Source organism: Andrographis paniculata, unplaced genomic scaffold, assembly GCF_009805555.1.
Source record: "Andrographis paniculata isolate CXL003 unplaced genomic scaffold, ASM980555v1 Contig59END, whole genome shotgun sequence".
Taxonomy (NCBI): domain Eukaryota; kingdom Viridiplantae; phylum Streptophyta; class Magnoliopsida; order Lamiales; family Acanthaceae; genus Andrographis; species Andrographis paniculata.
In genome coordinates, this window is record NW_026137594.1 from 5,925,254 (window position 1) to 5,946,697 (window position 21,444).

The 21,444-nt window shown below is 35.2% G+C and overlaps 1 protein-coding gene across 4 annotated transcripts in view; it reads right to left on the bottom strand.

Moving 5' to 3' along the window:
- Positions 1-18,498, bottom strand: part of LOC127257818 (transportin MOS14) — a 48,316-nt gene extending 29,818 nt beyond the window's left edge. For 2 of the 4 annotated variants that reach the window (XR_007840128.1, XM_051284291.1), the window contains exons 1-16: positions 17,987-18,498; positions 17,615-17,713; positions 17,273-17,494; positions 17,057-17,173; positions 16,017-16,100; positions 15,878-15,937; positions 15,466-15,594; positions 15,270-15,331; positions 15,069-15,125; positions 14,833-14,956; positions 10,565-10,699; positions 6,195-6,275; positions 5,922-6,035; positions 5,392-5,471; positions 5,068-5,203; positions 4,488-4,637 (exon numbers count right to left, since the gene is read on the bottom strand). Coding sequence is in view for 3 of the 4 variants with exons in the window: in XM_051284291.1 (XP_051140248.1) it covers positions 4,488-4,637; positions 5,068-5,203; positions 5,392-5,471; positions 5,922-6,035; positions 6,195-6,275; positions 10,565-10,699; positions 14,833-14,956; positions 15,069-15,125; positions 15,270-15,331; positions 15,466-15,594; positions 15,878-15,937; positions 16,017-16,100; positions 17,057-17,173; positions 17,273-17,494; positions 17,615-17,713; positions 17,987-18,202 (1,866 nt within the window). In the remaining variant the exon portion in view is untranslated. The remainder of the gene's footprint in view (positions 1-4,487; positions 4,638-5,067; positions 5,204-5,391; positions 5,472-5,921; positions 6,036-6,194; positions 6,276-10,564; positions 10,700-14,832; positions 14,957-15,068; positions 15,126-15,269; positions 15,332-15,465; positions 15,595-15,877; positions 15,938-16,016; positions 16,101-17,056; positions 17,174-17,272; positions 17,495-17,614; positions 17,714-17,986) is intronic. The other 2 variants (XM_051284290.1, XM_051284289.1) reach the window with 2 other exon arrangements.
- Positions 18,499-21,444: the final 2,946 nt, after the last annotated feature.

The window sequence follows — 21,444 nt, forward strand, 5'->3', positions numbered from 1 at the left end:
CTTCCTTCGCATGTGTTAAGAAACAAAAGCCCCGTAGAGGTCCTTCATAGCTTATACCCTCACTTCAGAACTTCAAATGGCCTTATTCCTAGGATATTTAGATGTCCACAAACAACATAGAGGGAAACATTACCCTAGAGCCATCAAATGTGTTTTTCACGGTTACTTTCCACTCAAAAGGAATACAAGTGTTACAACCCCTTGACTAGAAAATTTTACATTTCTACATATGTCACTTCCATAGAAAATAAACCATCTTTTTATGTGGAAGATAGTACTTGTGAGTCCTTCGAACCACTTAGAACCCTTGACCTTCCGCATGTGCTAGCCCGTGTTCTGCATGTGCCAGCCCATGTTTTTGAACCTGAATCCTCAGCGTCCTTAGAGCCAAACTCTCCTCATGTTCCATCTGAACCCGAGTCCTCTAAACCAGTCACATTTGAGTCAACCGACCCTGTCACTGAACCCATACCACCTCCTTCTCAAACCAGCATCACTCAAAATTTCCCAAAATTTCCTCAGGTGTATTCAAGGAGAAAGGGTGCTCCTGACACAAGTCCAAGAATTCAATCCAAATTCTGGGAATGAAACCACGGTAAGATCAGACCCACCTTTACACACACAATTTGTTGAACAATCCACTGATTCAACAAATATTCTGGATCTTCCCATTGCTATTAGAAAATGAACCAAGGAACCAGAGAATGCACTAAACGACCACTTTATCCACAGTCTCACCATGTCTGTCTTAAGCGCCTATCACCGGCCCAAAAAGGATTCATTATGAGTTTGAACACCATTGTCATCCCTAACAATGTGTCTTAAGGCATTATCAAAAATAGAATGGAAGGATGCTATGAAAGAAGAGATGAGTGCATTCGAAAAGAAAAAAAACATGGGAGATCGTTGATAAACCGAGGGAAAAAAGTATTGTTGATTGCAAGTGAATTTTTACATGAAGTACAAGGCTGATGGATCCCTTGAAAGCTTTTAAAGCAAGGTTAGTAGCAAAAGGGTACACTCAAACTTATAGGGTGGACTATCAAGAAACTTTTGCACCAGTTGCAAAAATAAACACGGTAAGAATTTTGTTATCATTGGTTCCTCACTTTAATTGGCAACTGCTACACTATGATGTTAAGAATGCATTCCTCCATAGGGACTTAAATGAGGAAATTTACATGAACATCCCACCGGGATTTGAAGGGGACACGGGTAACAAGGTGTGCAAGCCCAAAAAAGCCTTTTATGGGTTAAAAAAATCTCTTAAAGCATGGTTTGGCAGATTTGCAGAAGTCATGAAGAAATCTGGGTACAAACAAAGCCGTGACCACACTCTTTTTATTAAGAATTCAACTATAGGGGGAATGAGTGATCTTTTAGTCTATGTGGACGACATCATAGTGACTGGAAATGATGAGAAAGCGAAGCATGAATTAAAGCTGAGACTAATGAAAGAATTTGAAATAAAGAAACTAGGGAGATTTAAGTACTTCCTCGGTATTGAGGTGGCACATTCTAGACAAGGGATCTTCATATCTCAAAAGTAAGTGATTGACTTATTTGCAGAAACAGGGAAGATTGGGTGTAAACCAATCTCTAATCCAATAGATCCAAACTATAAATTGAGAGAAGCTAAAGAAAAACCAACTGTAGATAAAAGCATGTACCAAAGGTTGGTTGGCAGACTCATATACCTTGCTCAAACTGGACCAGACATAGCATATTCTGTAAGTATGATCAGTCAATTCATGCATGATCTAAGAGAACCTCACATTCAGGTCGCTTATTACTTGAAAGGCAATCCAGGGAAATGAATCTTGTTCAAAAAGAGTGATATTTTTACTCTTGAAGCCTACACCGATGATGACTATGCCGGCCCCCTAGTTAATAGAAGGTCAACCACAGGGTATTGTACTTTTCTTGGAGGTAACCCAGTGACATGGAGGAGCGAGAAACAGAATGCAGTGGCAAGGTCATCTGCGGAATCAGAATTTAGGGCTATTGCTCAAGGATTATGTGAATTAATTTGGATGAGGATCATTTTGGATGATTAAGAGTTAAATGGGAAGGTACTACGAAGCTTTAATGTGACAACAAGTCAGCTATTAATATAGCTCATAATCCTATACAACATGATAGAACAAAGCATATTGAAAGTGATAGACATTTCATCAAAGAAAAACTGGATAAAGGGTTAGTATATATGTCCTATGGTCCATCAGAGAGACAATTAGCCGATTATCTAACAAAAGGTCTGAACAGTTCGAGTTTTCATGATATTGTATCCAGGCTGGGAATAAAAGACATATATTCCTCAGCTTAAGGAGGAGGGTCAGAGAGTAGCTGAGTTGTAAGCTCTGTAAATATGTTAGGAGAATCAATTTGTAATCCCTTAAATTGAGGGAATTAGTTAATTTGTTTCCTTTTTTTTCTCCTTGTAATCTTCTGTTTAAGACCATGTATTATCAATTCAAATAAATGTGGAAATAAATAATTTTTTTCTCTATCTCTAATTTCCCACACATATGCATATCTATGTACTTGCAGTCTTACAACCACTACTGTTGCTATCTTGCCCAGACCTTGTTGTTGTCACCATTTTTCCGTTAATGCCCCCTCCCCTTTTCCCACCATCACCACTATGCCGCATCGTCAACCACGCAATTGCACAAACTCTTTAATCGATTTCATGACCTCTTGTACAAACTCAAGTTGGTCTTCAATACCACATTGAGTTTAAGGAGACATGTTGTGAGATATATTTACATATTTTGTAATTATAGTGCTAGTCTTATTTAGGAGATTCATAGTATCCTAAACTTGATTTGTGATACCCCAAAGTTAAGTTGAATTTAAGTGGATCGATCAGACTACTCATGTCGACCATATCTACATTCTCTTTCAGGAGCCCACTTGAAAGAACTTACAAGATGAGTAACCTCTGGGAAGTATCCCAAGGTGTGTGCATGTAAGAACAAAGCACCAGTCTACGATCCTAAAGCATATGTCTGGCTTGTGTGACTAACGGCCGGGGTGTTACATGATTAGTATTGGAAAACTATATAATATGTAATTAGGGGTGCATTTCTCTATTAGCTTAATTTTTTAGTCATTTAATATAGTATAGAATTTAGAGCCAAGTTCAAAGGAATTAGTTGGTGGATCGATCTGGGTTGGTTATGGGATGCCTTAGCCCTCGTTGACATAGTGATTGGGAATCAGAACTTGCATTTGATGTTTTGTCGAAAGTCTTCCTGACAATGTGGTGGCCGGATGGACACCACATCCCAACAATTGTGGTCAAGTAGCAGATCTCTTTGATGATAAAGGCGATGCAAAATGTTTGGCGGATCAAATGGAATTAGCAAGTCTCTTTGATGATAAGGGCGATGCAAAATGTTTGACGGATCAAATAGAATATCCGTGGAGGAGAGGATCCAATATTTGGTCCTTGGTTTGAGAAGAGGATTTGTTAGGGAAAAAAACAAAATCTAGTCCCCCATAGGACAAATAAAGTAAAGAATAATTGGTTATAAGTTAAAATCTAGTCCACATAATATGAGGTCTTTTGAAAAAGTCTAAAAGAAAATCCGTGCCGGTTTAGCCCAAAACAGACAATATCATACTAGTGTAAAGTTAATTCGTATCATTTCAGAGTAGGAGTTAGATTAAGCTTTTAGCTGAGATAGTCATTTAATAATTAGAATATTTGTATTTTGCTATAATTATGCATTATCTTTATGAATGAATGAAAAAATTACTCTTATAAAACTAAAAAGAACTAGTGTGAAAACTATTGGTGGATATTCACCCTGAATCTCTCCAATAACAATAAAGGCAATTTCAGCCAAGTACATGCAGAATCTTAGCGATCAGATATAAAAGAGTCTTCCTAAATAAGAACTGTTTCGGTTATAACAGGTGCTAGATCTAGATGGCTCAAATCAGAGAAGAATGAAAAACGTTAACAAAATAAGCTGTTAAAAATTTTCACCTTGAAGCTCACTCAGCAACAATAAAGGCAACATCAGCCAAGGTACATGCAGAATCATAGAGGTCATATATACAAGAAGTATCCAGACATAAAACTAAATGCAGACCTGTGTACCAGGGTTTGTAGGAATACGTTGGAATTTGGCATCTCACTACATTACGTCATTGCTTGTTGAATTTGCATACAAAATATTGTATTTTCGCTCATTTTGAAAAAAAAAAAAAAAAAACTCATAAGTCATTTAAAGATTCATCAAGTTTTAAATTATTTACGATATTCAATAAAGTTGAAGTACAATATCAAAAATCAATTGAGTAATACAATCACGAAGGCTTATCACAGAATTACAAACAAATATCTAGGGGTAAAATATTTGTAAAAACCGATAGTGCATTTAAGGAAAACATCAAGTCATTAAGTGAAAACTCAGGCCCGTGGGGCATTCTCTATGATTGCCTTTATAAAAGGAAAATTTACAAGGCAGGCATACCAGTTCTTGAATGGCTTTATAAGAAGGACAAAGCAATCTGACAAAAAGGTCCTTCATCAACTTTGTTTCAGGTATGCAGCAAAACACCAGAGTGATGGCACCAACTACTTCATCCTCATCTTCTAAGGCCAGTTTCCTCTTTTCCAACCCCTAACAGACATTTCTGTATAGTTACTACACAATAAACATGCATGTGTTCAGGTCAAGGAGAAGATGTTTTGTGGTGGACTTATTACTACCTAAGAGTACATGATTTACACACCCTAGATGTGCATGTCAGTATTATGTGTGCTACAAATATGCCTTCAGTATTTTCAAGAATCAAAATCTATTCACCTTTTTTATTACATTTACAAATTTATACTATCTGCCTTCTTTATCTGTAATAGCTCAAGGACTAAAATATAAATCCGTCCGAAAACAAAATAGTGCAATTGTCAAGTATCTCACAACCGAAATCTTATTTCCTGTCTCCAGACCAGAATCACAATAATACACCTATATGGGTTATTAATCCATTATGTGTATACATATGTATATATATATATAAAGATAAATGATAAACTCCATGAATGCTGACCTCGGCAATCCAAATTAAGATTTCCAAAGTGGAAGGCTCATTCACCATGGCAGCAGCTTCTTCACAGAATTTGCGAAATGCTAGAGCACAAGCACTCGAACAAAATGGTTGAGAAATCCCAGAACCCAAAAATAATCTGCAAATAGTAGGTAAAACACTAACTTCTATTACAAATTAAATAAGAGATGAGGGCTGAATTGATAAAATATAGCATGGTAGAGTGTCAGTAAAAAGGTTTCAGAACCAGATAGATTCCTCCTCTTACAGACTGACATGAATTCGTGCTAGTGCAAATTAATACAATGCTATGCAACATATATTTACATCAACTGTCTTGTGTTGATTGGAGAAGCTGACATCCACTTAGCATATGAGCCAACAACTTCTGAAAGGGATTTATATACCTGGGAAGAATAGCATGAGAGAGTAAAGATTGTCAGATGCCATGATATTGTTGCTATACACGTTTGATGCTCTTTCAAGACAGAAATTTTTCCTTTCTTCCAGGTCAGTAATGACTTAAAAACGGAGAATGATAATTGTCAGCCTCGGGAAGGGATGACCAGCCCCCCGCCCCCCCTCTCACATTAATATATATACATATATATGTATGTATGTGTGTATGTATATACTACATACATATATATGTGTGTATACATATACTGCATGTGTATATACACTGTATGTGAGTGGGGCGTGGGGAGCTGGGAGGGGAGGGGGGCTGATGATCCCCTCCTGTCAGCCTCTTCTGTCTTTTGAACTCACAATACTACTAATATGAATTAAAAAAAAATAAAAAATAAAAAAAATAAAAAAATAAAAAAAAAAAACTTTTAGATGAGCAGAATGCATACAAGGCACATAAATCCCCTTTTGTCGGCAGAGGCCTTGCTGGACAAAATCACCACCAACTGCATAACAATGGAAATATCAAAAGGATGTCCCTCCTTGACAACAACCTCAGCAACCTAAAAGAAGCCCGTATTCAAAAATTTTAATAACAAGTAAACATACCAATTGTAAATAATCACATAAAGGTCAGATTTCAGCTACCACAAAATTGACATGATAATAGCAAAAATATTAAGGGGTAAAAAATCAACATGGCATTTATCTAATATACAAACCGCATTTATGATGAATAACTTTGCTTCAATCTCTCTCCAAGAAATATCCATGCTGGACGGGATCCAACTTCCAATAAAGATCTAATGTGTCAGTTTTACAAAAAAATAATTAATTAATTAATTAATGATAACAACTTAATTAAATTAAAAAATCAACCATGATAAAAATATCAATTCAGACATACATTTTGCTCACAGTTACAACATAACTAGATGGACATAGGCATACCTCCAATACATAAGTATTAGAGCAACTCATAAAAAACTATACGACATATCACCAACTATTGAGCAATTAGACTGTCATAGATGAGTGTTATGGACCCGGCACATAATATTAAAAATCAGCCACCTTAATTCTTTCGATATGGTTCGATGGTTTCCTGTGCCCATATTTAGTAAATAAAGCAATTCATAACTCCATTATCTCAACTCCATGAATCAACAAATGAAATAGCAATAAAACACTGCAAGCTAAAACACTGCCCATATTAGAAAATTAAAATTGAAAAAATAAAAACAAAAACCCAGCAAGCTAATAACTTTTTCTTATTAAATAATGAACATATCCACATCTCTCATCTTAAAATCCATGTCTCACATCCCTCTCTTACACTGCAAGCTTTTATTAGAAAATTAAAAATGATAAAATAAAAATAAAAACAAAAACAAAAACCCAGCAAGCTAATAACTTTTTCTTATTAAATAATGAACATATCCACATCTCTCATCTTAAAATCCATGTCTCACATCCCTCTCTTTCAAGAGAATTTGAAAGGACTAAGAAATCAAGAATTGATTGTTGCAGCTTGGATGGCAATTTATATTCGAGATTATCTACGTTTAGAATGCTGCCCTAACCAATAAAGAATGGTCTCATGATTTCCTATTATGAACTTAGGTTCTGGTTAGAGATTTGGAGAGGTGACAATCTTGTCATTTTCATTTGCTTGATGGACAAACAATTCCTGTTGCGTGATACCTTAAGATGTATAGCAAGCTGCATGATATGCTTCTGCAAATGGGGAGATATTAAAATGTTGGTAATCAGACTCGTTCTTTTCTGTTCTCATTTTTCTTTTTCCTTTAGTTTGCTCATACAGAAGGTAAAATTGAACCCAACATATATATGATATGTTCTCAGAAGAAACCAAACATGTTTCAATACAAGGCCTCAAGGTTATGACCAACCCTGGTAAACAAACCACACAAAAAGTGGGTGAAAACTAGGACACAGAACATATAGCTTTTAGCACTGAAAGATATTATCTGGAAATCATGAAGCTGCTCAACTTGTAAAATCTAAAGTCTCTCAAAAAAGCAAGCTCAACACTAGGGTTGTAAATTAATCAAATAATTTGGTTTGATTCGATATTCAATTCGAAATGTTGATATTCATGTTCAAAATTCTATAATTCGAATTCGAATAAAGATATTTGATTTGATTTGAATATGAATCAAATACAAATATGAAATTTTAATATTCGAGTCGGTAATAATATATATGTATACACGTAAGTGTAAAATAGTATAGTATACATATAAATGTATTTTTCAAAATAAATAAATCAGACTAAATTTATTTATAATATTATTTTTAGAATTTTATATAAATAAATATATAACATATTAACATAATTAAAACTACAACTATTCGATGATATTTAGTAAAAAAAAATTGTCAATTTGAAAAAAAAAAACTAATAATAGATACGTGTACTTTTTTTATCAAGGTATTTAATATTGTTGTTGAATTCTTTAGTTACAAAATTTCAAATCGAATGGGGTACGACAAAAAAACGAATCAAATCTTGGATCGAAGATTTGAATAATACTGTTAAAACTATATACGAATATTATTTTAAAATTTGAAACAAATAGAATAATCTAATATTTCACGAATCGAATCGAATATGCAATATTGGCTTCGATTAGATTCGTTTACCACCCTACTCAACACAGTGGGGCTACATTCAACACATAAAGTATTGAAAATCTCCCCCGCATTGTCTTTTATCATATCCCGAGAACTGCACAATGAGTTGACAAGTCATTTGCCAAGTGCATTGGAAGAGGAGAAATAGATAATCCAAAATTCTTCCTATATCTCATCTGACTAGTTTCTTCACAGTTTTCGGGAAAGTAGAATAGATACATAAAGCATCAGGAAAACAGCCAGATGCAGGGTGGGGACAACTATTGTAATACCCCGTAAAAATACTCGCCGGAAGTTTGCCGAAACTTGCGGACTTCGACGCCGGAGTCGGACAATATTATTTTAGGCCTAATTTATTTTGAGCTTTTGGTGTAAGAAATTAAGGAATTGGCTGTAAATTAGGAATAAAATTGAGTTTGGGGTAAAATAAATAATAAACTAGATTTAGTTTATCAGTATTTCTTAATTTAGGTATCTTTATCCATAATTTGTTAAATATATCATATCTACAGTGTGGATTTGAAGTGTATCCATAGTTTGTTAAGATATAACGTATCCAAGTTAGAGTGCCAAGTATTTTATGTTAATAAAGTATAAAATAAAATAAAAGAAAAAGAAAAAAAACTGAGGCAGCACAGCAGAACGCACGCTGCCAGCCAACCCCCTTCTTCCTTAGAGTCCTTTTTCTCCAAAACTCTTCCTTTTGGTCTATTTTCTTAAGGTAAGTAGGAATAATTTTAGATAGACTGATATGTTCTAATCCCTAGACCCCTCTATTGATATCTTTTTCAATATTCTTGTCAAATGGGTTTGCCCTAAAAGTGTTAGGTTTTGCCAATTTCTTCTAGAAAGTTGATTATAATGCTTATGTGAAGATTATTATTGGATTTTAAATTGAAAATCGTGGAATTTATGTGATGGATTTGAAACCCTAGTTTTGCCCTAACCTAGTTATGGTTTTTGGAAAAAGATTTACGAATATATTTAAATATTATATTTTTGGAGTTAGACCATGCCTATTGTGATTAAAATATTTTTCGAATGTTTATTTGGCGAAATAAAGTGAGATTATAACGAACTTCTTGGGTCTATTATCCTACTTTTGGATGGTTGAATGTTGACAATTGGAATATCTTGAGTTTAAAACACTCTTTTTGAAATTTGCCTAAAAGCATGTTGACTATTTGGTCAAATTGATAATTGAAACTACCCGTCGAGTCCGATCAACTCGTCGATTGTTTGGATGATAAGGCATAGCCTTCCACCTCTGTGTCTTGCAAACACGTGAGGGTATATCGGTATTTTAGGATAACTAGCTAACCTTGAACTAGATCCCGAATGGGCTAGGTCGAGGGATCGAGATGACGGGTTCCCTTTTTGGGTGATTCCGAAGTGCCCATCATTCACGATGAAAAGGTCTTTAGACCGTCATCCGTAATGGAGGGATGGATTGCGTACAATCCCCTCTTGGTATGTTATATTGGAGACTAGAGGGTTGTGGGCCGTATGGCGCCCCTCGCAAACTAATAATAAATTGATTTACGTGTACTTTGGGTTTCGAACCCTTATGTATACATTGTGGAGTTTCCTTTGAGGGTCATGACCCTATGCTTGTTATGTGAAACTATGTGACGTGTCATATGAAGTAATAAGGTTGGAAAACCGGGTCAAGCCGGCCCTGATTAAGACCTAGTGGAGTTTTCTTCGTGATGTGCTCATCACTATTATTTGAGAATAAAAATGAGATATAAGGGAAGCGCTAAAAGACTCGTGTGTGTGAGTTATCCTTATGTGATATGTGTCGTCTTATTCAAGCTATCTTCTTCAAATGATTTTGTGGCATTATATCGTATTAATTTATCTTCGATTAATTGCGTTTACTCAACCGTTGTGTTGACCCTCTTCTTACAACATTTTTGTAGGTGATCATGTTTTTGTTATACCTAAATGATGCATCCACGTCATATGATCCATCGGGGGAACTATAACTACTTTATCTTCTAAAATATTTTTTAAATCCATTATTAATGATTAATAACTAATGCCTTTTGAACTATTTCCAACTTATGTTTTTGACTCGAATATTATTTATTTAAATGATAAACCGGTGTGCTTTAATTCTAAATCTCTAAATAGTTATTTTGTAATGGTTATTTTAGCCTTAGCGCCACAACGTAGGGCTAGTTGGTTAATGAACGAGCCTTACGGTGTGGCTTGGCGGTGACGTTCCGGTTTGAGCCGACCGGGGTGTTACAACTATAGCCAAATAATGTCCTATCTCTCATCTGGTTAGCTTTCTAGCAGCCATTATTTATATATTCTTCTATCAGTTAAAATGCTTCCCCTATTACAATAATAATAATACTAACAACAACAATAATAATAATTGAAATCCAATAAAATTTCAATTGCCCAAGTAAGTTGTGATCATCACCTTTTGGATAAACAATGCCGCTCCTAGAAGCTGGCAAATTTCAACCAGAAGTTCCACTAAGTTCATTCTAAACTGATCAAGGCCAGCAGGCACCTCAAGGTTTCCTGAATTGTCATTATACGTGGAATCATCAACCTGCAGCAGCAACAGGGTTGATATTAAAATGCATAGTGGGAAAATTTACAAAGGAACATATACTTTTTACAACTTTTTCTACTTTTCTTATCAAAAAAGGCAAAAAGTACGCATCAGATTAAAACGCGTGCCCAAACCAAATGAGCATATTTTTACATGAAGGGGGAGTATTATTTAGTTATACCTACTCCAACTTAACATTCTTATTTTAGTTACTCTCATAGTTTGTGCCTATTCACATTTAGTTACTGAACATTTAAATCTGCAGAGCCATCAATGGTCTTATAGCTGTACTACAACATTTTCCTTTCAATAGTAGAATAAATTGAGTAATATAGTAAAAATGATCCCTTATCCATTTATTCCAACATATTGGAATATACATCTTTAAAAACTAATTTTTCTCATCTAGGATAGATATTGAATACTTAAAAACTCAGGCCATTAGTTCTTACTCAACAATTTGCACACTGCCGCATATCATCTCTGAAGTACCACCCCAAATACTCTATTTTGCACCATGTATGAAAAAATCTTTCATTCTTAATGTCTCCTAACAAGCTTCTTGTTTAGAATTTATTCTTCTAATTGCATGCATATACTATACATATAGCTTTGATTTAGGCGGAGCTTTATATACCTATATAGTAATTTTTATCAATAACTAAGGTTGTGTTCTTATATCAAACTTCACCCAATTTCCACTATTCATTAAATTTTTCCCTCAAAACATCAAATCAAACATCTATTTTTTATTTTTTATATTATACTAAAGATCAATTTTACATTCAAAACATCACATCAATACCTATTTATACCACATCATACAACTATTCAAATTCAAAATTTTTACTATTTAAATCTTAAACCAAAATCCAAACCCCCCAAACAAACACACCCGAAGTAGTAAAGAAATGGTAATCCAGAGAAAAGGTATCCAGAGCTTTATATACCTATTCATTTGTGTATGCTCAAAAGACAAGGTAATCCAGAGAAGTTTTATTAAATTTTGGAAGAGGCCAAAAGCATAATCTCATTCCAGGACAAACTACAAATTTAAACAATTCCTGGCAAATACTTGAATCGCATAAACTTCCTCTGTCTGATTGTGGGTTTTCAAACTGGACTTTACTATTCACTAAATTTTTTCCCCAAAAATTATCAAATCAAACTCCGGGAATTCAAAAAGTTTTTGTGCGACAAATTAATAAATATCTTTTTTTGTTATACAAAAAATAAATTTTATATTCAAAACATCACATCAATATCTTTTTAATATTATATTAAACAACTATTTCAATTTTTATTATTCAAAACTCCAAACCCACAAACAAACAACCAAAGTAAATCTATCTCCATTTTTATCTTCGGAAAAGTCAATCTCATAAAGCAGAAGTATTCATTTAAACATATTGCAAAGTTATAATATCAAATTGTTATACTTCACCCAAATTTTTGGAGGAACAGTGTAGAAGCACAAAAGATCCAAATATACAATGATTAATGAGCTAAAGCGAAGGGCTCAAATGCGCAATTCTTAGCGTGCTTTGGAAAGAAAGTACAACATTACTTCCCAATTTCACATGAGTCATATGGTAAAGAAGACTGTGGTTAAACTAGGCAGTAGCAAGGATAGAAGAAAGGCAATGGCGCTCAGTAAGGTGATGTAGTCTATGAGACTCACATTTGGTACCAATTGCTTGCCACATGTTGCGATCCTTCATAAAAATGACTTATGACTTAATAGGATAGAATCATTCAGAGTTTTAGTAAGTTGACTAACATATATAAAATTAGATACACTTTGAAGAACATAAATAAAGACTCGAGAGGTCAACCAAGAGACAGATAGGCATCACCGATGGCTTAAGAATATGATTTAGTGCACCATTATCAAGGGTAGCATGAGTCAACGAGCTTAATGGATTAAAGGTGGAATATAACGAGGGATTACTGTATACATAGTCAGTGGTACCGGAATAAATAACCGACAGGCCAAAAGGAAAAAATGACTATGAAATAGCAATAATGGAAGCATAGGCATCGGATGAGATGGCAGGGCTAGTGAGGGCTGACTACTAGGATAACTGGAACTAAAGAAACATAGCATAATTGGCACAACTTTGAGCGACAGTCAAATAAAGAACAATCAGTCGCATTAGCAGCAACCACATTTGTTGTACAAGGACGTCCATGTAGGCTATAACAATGTTCGAACTTGTGATGGTAACTGCACTCTAGACGGTGTCTAGTGCGGGCACAACACTCACGTTCCCAATGACCCGTAATAAGATTACCAGAACCAAGATTCTGAGAGACTAAAGCGGCGCTATCAGTCGGAGCAACAACATATTGAGTAGCCTCAGTAGTACTGCTACTAGAAGATAAGCGCACGAGAGAAACAAAGAACATCATCAAGTGTAAGAATAGTAGAACCCTTAGGTATCTTATAACAAACATTATCAAGCCTAGGCCTAAGATAAACAAGAGGCAGCACAGCAAAAAACTTGTCCCATACCTTTGGGTCTGTACGTCTAGTAGAAATAAGAGAATGAAGTTCCTACTGAACAAATTCTAAGTTACTTTATAGGCATTAAAATAAAATAAAATAAAATGACGTTTATGGTGGACAAGACTGGAAACAGCATAATAGCACCGAATATAATTGTTATAAATCAAGGCAGTCTTGCTCCAAATTTCTTGTCACATTTCAAATCATTGGTGTATAAAAGTACAGTTAGGTCCAAAAGTCCCCAAACAAAGCACATAATTGAAGTACAGTTAGGTCCAAAAGTCCCCAAACAAAGCACATAATTGAACATCAACTTTAGACTACTCTAAAGGAATCTCTCTTGCAATTTTTAATTCCAATTTAATTGGATGATCAAACTCCCATTGACCTTTGAATCAAAGACATATAAATGTATCACATGACCTATAATTGGATAAACCCTATATTTTATTAGTAATAGCTCGGTAAATAGGTGATTTCGATGAGTCAGCCGTAGACACAATCACTAAGATATTTCAAAAGAAGCACGTGCGACACACATGAATCTGGCGGGAAGTTACGACATCAATCGACATGTCTTAACATTAGAATTGTTCCGGCGTAGTGTCTAAACACGGCAGCGGAAATGGGCTAGAAATTGCCCGAAATGGAAAAATATGGTTATTCAGTGGTACATGGTAGCACATGCGGCAGCGGGATGAAAATCGATGATTCATGGAAGAAGACGCCGATGGACAAGGACCCAAAATCTGGTGTCAGTTGGGCCATAGAGCCGTCCATATGGGTGCTAGAGAAAAATTAGTGTTCCTAAGCAATGGCGGGGATCCTTTGTTGCGGTAGTAGCAGCTCCATTAATGGCAGCGGCAAGGTGAGTTAAACCCTAGAAAAAAGAAGGCTCTAATACTATGTAAATTTACTCTATATCAGGTAAATTGATATTTTCTATTCCCAGTGAGTTAGAATTTCATTCTAAGGAGTAACATAAGTAAATATAGATAGCCTAAATGGACCTAGGTCTAAAACTAATTATTAGTAAATGGGACTAATCTATGTGCTATTGTAGGAACAGAAAAGTTAAATATACGGTACGTATATAAAATCATATCATATCTAAACCAAACAAGGAAACAATATATGTTGTAGAAGTTGAGTAAATCCAATTATAAGACTCCAAGAACTGCAAACAATGTTTTGGTAATACTTCATATATCTTCCAAATAGTCAATTCTTGCACAAGAATTCACAAATTCAGCCAGGAAAATTTCCTACATCAAAATGAGTTAAATAACTTAAGCTAAAAGATAGTAAATCTTTTTCTTCAAAAAAAAAATGGCTTTTAGCAATCTTGCATTTATTCCTTGACTTGTCCCACAATGACACAAAAAGAATAAAGTAACGTAAGTTCAATCCTTGCATGACAAACAACTAAAAGAATTGGAAGGTTTCACAAAAGGCACACTAAAATGTAAAAAGATGATACTACTGAGTACTGACAAATACTTAAAAATCTGCACTGCAGTATCAACAAATTTGGAAATATAAGGATAATAAATCTCTATTGAAAATACACATAGAAATTGCTATAATAGTCACAGCCCCAATCCAATAGTAAAAATGTGACCTGAACTCGTAATATAAGAGCCTCAACCAATGCTGAGAAAATAGGAATAAAATATTTTTCCAAATTCTTCCTATCATCAATACTGTCAGCTTGAAGCCCATGAATGTACCCAGCAATGCTAGACCTTGTATAGATAAATCGAAAAGGAGATTTTGTAAGTAACAGATGAATAGCAACAAACTGACTTTTATACTTCCCTTCATGTAACTGAAAGCAAAAAACATCACATAAGGTACCAAAAATGCAAGGTCGAGTCAGCAATCTTCCAATCTTCACTTGGAAATGCCACACAACTGCCAACATATAAAATATGCACGAAATCAATGAATTTCGACCCAAACTTTTAATTCTTTATAAATAAAATCTTTATTTATTTTAATTTGTGGTAAAGGCATCTTCACAATTGCACTTCTATTACAAAAGTGACAAGCATTCACCTCAAGAGAGCATCTGCCAGTGCTAGAGCTTCAATGTTTGCATCCACAATGAGAAAAGGTGCCTAGAAAACAAGGGAAATATAATTGCACAGTACAATTGTAAACTGAAATAAATTAAACAAATAAATTGTTTCGTGATAAGAAATGCAAAATGATGTTAAGCAATGCACACGAACCATTATACATTTATACTTACTGCTTGGCCAATTTCTGACATCAACCATGCAAGTCCCTCTACCACTGCCTCGTCTCTGCTTTTAAGAGCTGGGAAAAGAAGTGCTTCTTTCAGAAACCCAATTCGGGATAGTAAAACCTGAGGCAGTCCCTACGAAAGAGAAACCAAAATAGGAGTAATTTTATCTGAACAAATTAGATAGGAAGGTTTGAAACTGTGTCAATCCATATTAAAGAAGAGAAAGAAGACGAAGAAGAATTCCCAGCGCATTCCCAGGGACATTGTGTATGGGTATAGACCCAAATGATTCTTAACATGTCTGCTTAATTTATCAGAAAAGATTAAACTGAAAATTGGATATCCATGAGTAATAAAATTGGGATTAGAAATTCACGTATAAGAACCAAACAAGGTCAGCTGAACAGTAGCCTACCTCTTGTCGACCTACAAGCTCAACAAGAACTTCCACAGCCAGATCAAAAGTAGATGCAACCTATCACTTGAAAGTAGTGAAGTCATTAAAAGTTGTCACTCTGGGAAATTGTTAAGCTCTTAAAGAGAAAAGGCAAGACCTGCAAAGAACTAAAAATAAAGTCAAAAAGAGGATGAGCAGACAATGATCCTGGAGGAACCTCCAATAAGCACCCAGCTCGAACCTAAACAAAAATAAAATCTGCAGTAAGAATTATGTGCTCAAAATTAAGACCAAAGATAAAAGTGAAAGTAAAACAAACATTGAAGCATAATACATGCTGGTGTGTTTGTTTGGGGGTTTGGATTTTTTGTTGGAATTTGAATAGTAAAAATTTTGAATTGAAATAGTTTCATAATATGATATAAATGGGTGTTAATTTAAACTTTTAAATGTAACATTGATTTTTAGTATAATATAAAAAATACTAAATAGATATTTGATAAAAGAACACGCCCGCAATTGAATATCAAAGATTTAGGGAAGAAACTAACATATAGTTTTCATAACCACTTAACATCTAACAATGAACTATTGGTGAATCACAAATTACGACAATTAAGGCTGCATATATATTAAGGAATATTTTGAGTCTATTAATAATAATCTTAGTGAGAGGAAAAATATTTTCCTACTTTGGGGACACACTTGCTTGCTAAATCCTCTGGCTTCATTCCCGAGAGAGGCTTCTTTTTGTTTCATTTTTCTTTTCCCTTTTTTTTTTTTTTTTTTTTTGAGGAGGGGGCGGGGGTAGAAATATTTTATTAATGGAAAAGAGATTGGAGAGATCATTAGGCTACAGCCATAGAGAAAGCTTAAACATTTCCCCTAGCACACCCGCTTGCAAAGGAGTATGATACAGGAAGTGACCCCTCCTAGGTTAAATACCTCACATCAGTTCACACTTAAAAACTGAAAGAAAAACGCTTTATCAATCATTTCCATAATCCTTCCTGTGAATCACATTCTAGGTCCTATTTCAAGAATTTACCCAGATTCCAGAGTTATAGCCAATACGTAGCCATGAGTATATATGTTCCTTTTTGATAAAACCAGAAGACTTAATTAACGGTGAAGAGCCTAACTATTCTTCCTAGGTTGCACAACAAATGGCACCAAAAATAGTTGAACTAGTCTTACCCAACTTAGCAAGCAACGCAATATTTTTCTGCTCTTCTCATGGGTTTGTACACTACTTCCAAAGAACTCAAATTGCTGCATTAGAAACTCAAATACCATAGGAGTATGTCCAAGAAGCTGCATTAGCAAATTAGCATTTGGTGTGAATCAACGTAAACTTCCAGGATCAAAACAGCAAAAGTCTTAGCAGTGTTTGTATGAATGAAAACGTAAAACCTCTTGCTCATACTCAAGGCGCTGTGCAGAATCTACACCATGATCACTACTTTGGTCCTCAATAATTTCTGGTAACACCGTCAGCACCTCTAGAACTACTGTATTTCCATTATCTTGGTTACGTAAATTCTGCAAACTGTAGAAGAGCTTCTCGATAGGTCGTCCATGCTCTACAGCATGAAGTACAAGCGTAGAGAGTGCAAGACAGATTTGGGTTAACAGCTGCTTTGTGTGAACAAAGAAGGAACAAAATATTCAGCAACAATTTATAAAAACAGAAATTTGATGGCAGGGTGGCCAACGCAACTAAGAAAAATTAAATGCTCCTAAGAAATGACTCACCTGAGGAGGACCTGTGCTAAATCTTTTGGCGGCTACGAGAAGGGCTTGTAGGAGAGCATCCTTTGCTCCCAGATGAAGGGCATGTCCTTCGTTTTGGATCTGAGATTAGATAGAACAGAAATAATATTCACACAAACAGAATAATGTTATAGGACATAGGAAAAAGTCCGGAGTTTAAAATGACTGTAGCAAATCAGTTAAAAAATACAAAGATATGTGCTATCGACCAAACCCATTCGCAACACGATAGAACGTTCGCAACACGATAGAACGAGATAGTCGTCGTTTGGAATTAAATTAAGTAATAGAAATAACTGAGGGGAAATTAAAGTACTAAAGGGAGTGACACCGTGAATGAGAGTGTCTGTCTACCTTTCGCCTGAGAATCTGGGCGGCAAAAAACTCGACCTCGTAATCGGAATGGAAAAGGGGATGATGGTTGGAGGTGAGAAGGGAAGTGGCGATGTCCCAAGCAGCATCGGTCTGCTGGAACTGGACGAGCCACTGATTGGCAGCGATGCGGTTGCAAGATTGAGAATCGTGATTGAGGACGTGGACGGCCTGGGCAACCTTGATGTGGAGCTCCATAAATGGATTTATGGTTTTTATGTCCGGATTAAGATTGGGATGGGATGACGCCCAGGGAGGAGGGAACACCACGCACGCAGCGACGCCTGTACTTCACACTTTGTTTCTTCAAGGAAGGCCGCCCATTACCGAACCGTAGGTTGCCCAGACAGATTTCATCGGATGGTTGGAAGGCGCCCAGGTGTTGAGATCTGAGGAAGGATTGGGTGATACTGAGGATTGATTGGGTGAGAAGACTAAGAGAGACAGAGACAGAGACCGAGACCGGACAGAGGCAGTGCGATCCTCTGAGGGCAAGAGATACTCTGTATAAAGTTAACTCAGCTTATCGAGTTTTAACCACTTATTTTGTAACAAGTATTCTCACTTATTGTTATATAATAATAATTAAATAATATAATATTGGTAATTTTATATAATATACAATAGGGGTAATTGAATTTAAATACTTCTGAAGTTAAAAACATTTAGTTTCAGTCCCTTCTCATTTTGCACTTACATTGCACTCCATATTTTTTCTTTTCAATTGTACTTAATTCCATAGTGCTCATTTTACCCTTAAATTTTCTATATAATATAAGAAATATTATATTTACTTCTGTTATTTTTATATAAACTTACATTATTCAATTACGTACTCTAAAATTATCCCGCTATACGAAGAATAAGTCAGAGTTATGTACCTATATTTTTTATTTATGTACTCAAATTAGTTATAGACTACTAAATTTAAAAGAAAAAAATAAAATCCTAATATATAATACCATCCGAATCGTTGCTTTCACATTTCTTCCAAACTCTTCCCGTCATACGTTTTCTCTCGCCGTCGAAGTTCCCTCCAAAGAAATCGTCGCTGATCCTCTCCACAGGAATTTATTTTGCCATCAGAAGTCTCTATGGAGGGTATTTACCGTTTTGATACAACAGACTACATCAGTGGAATAATGTGGCAATAAAGTTGGGGCAGAATTGCCAAAGGACTCGTCAATTGTGCATGGTGTTATTGCGCGACTTGACCGAAAAAGAAAAAAAAGACCCGCAATTCATTTTTTCTCCAGGATTAAAACAAAAGAAATGGGGAGCAACAAAGCAAAGAGAAGATAAAAGCAAAAACGATGATCAAACAATCAAGGTTGGTGAAACATTCATACGTTAAAATTTTGTGTGCTTTGATTAACATATTTTGTACGTCTATTATTTTTTCATGTACCTTAGTTTCTAGCTGGTAATTTTTATCGGAACAAATGATATGCCTGGATATACAATGTGTGTGCTTCGATTGGCAATTTATGTAACTGTAGATTGGTGATGGTGAAATTGGCCACAAACAGACCTTTGTTGCCGATTCTTCGAAGTGGGAATTGTATCGAAGGTCTACTAATTACTGTGGAAGTGGATGCATTTCCAAAGAGGAGACAAAAATGATAGGCAACTTTCTTGCAAAATTTTGATATACAGTAGATACTAGCTTGTGCTCTATATGTATAATTTTCAAATATGTTAAACACTCTAACAGGTTGGTGTTTGTAGGGCGACTGTATGGAACCATGGACTAGTATACGTAACGTCTGAATCAGTGATCGATCTGTTATTTGACGATGCTATCCGTGGTGAGATTATGGATGCGTACTTACAATGGCTCCGCAGTCAAGAATTTAGGCACCAACATGGGGTGATAACGCGATATGGTTTCATTTGTCGACTGTGGCCTCATGGTATGCATGTATGCTAAGAGCTATGCTCTAAATGATACCAACCGTTATCCACTGGGTGGCTGGGCAGCCGAATTCGACGATGTTAAGGCCTATAGGGCAAAAATTGTTGCACGCATTTTATCAGGGGGCCCCGGAGGACCTATTTAGTACTTGTTGAATGATTGGGGTGTGAATTGTAATGGTCGGATTGATGAATAGCTTAGATTTGTGGCCAATCAGGGGTACCTAGCGTTGATGTTATATTTTGACGTAGACTTTGCAAGCAAAACAATCCAGTTTAATCTAACACATGTTATTTTAAGAGGTTGCTTATATGTACTTGTATTTTGGTCTGATATACGTTTTTATACATGATATGTGATCCAAACTTCTTAATATATACCAAGGTTTGTAACTCACACACCCATGTTTAGGTGTCGACATACCCCTAGGACCAAACCATATGCCCTCAGTGATGATATTTGTGCCTTCATATCAGTAATTTATATACCTCTGAACTAATAGAATGTACTCGTTCAAAGGAATATGTTCGCTAACTACTTTTAAATGTAAATGACATATGTTGAGAAGTGTTGTACTTATCAAAATTTTCTAAAAGCACCGGTGTACTCACCAAATTATTATGAAAGCGCCGTTAGACCGATGGCATAAAACAATAGATGATCAATACATTTCCTACAGCGTGGGGAATTCCAATATATCTTACGACTAATATTTTCTATCCCTTATACTCTATTTGCTCTTGTCGGGTGTTTTTTCTTACTCTTAGATATGCTTGAACAAACATTCACAATATAAAGAATATATTAGATCATTAGTTATACACTGACTTCATTTAGATCCTTACCATAAGTCACCTTAACTTATGTAATTTCATAAGTGACATTATTCCACCATTGCATATATAGATAGGTTTTTTCGTATATCGTCTCGAAAGTATCCCCTGTTGCATACTCACTGCCCAAAAAGTGGGTATGACGTAATACACTCATAATTGTTTGATCCAATAATAATCATTGGCAAATTATGGCCATGTAACTTGAATACCCATGTTCACATTACTTGCACACGAATATGAATACTTCCATTGGCAAAGATGCATCCAATTAATACTACTATGTATACCCATATATTAATGGATATACTTCCAAAATGACATAAAATACTCGTATAGCCATTGTAAAAGCTCCGTCAAATATATTTAATACCTACTGACAATTCACTGTTAGTAACTATTGTCTTTGGTATATTTTATACAAATATAATAATATTGTAGGTACTTTCAATATGAGTTCACGCACTCCTGAAACGGATTGGTCTGAATTAATTTAAAATGATACATACCCCGATATATTAGTTGTGTACAACGAGAAATATAATGGAATACCATCTAATTTCAAAATCCATCAACAGTGGTCACGTACGTAGATCATCGTTCAATTTACAATCTTTCAAAAACAAAAAAGAGATTTCAACCATAACTAGAAATACCTAAGGTAAAGCCTCCTTGCAACTTCGTCGATTATG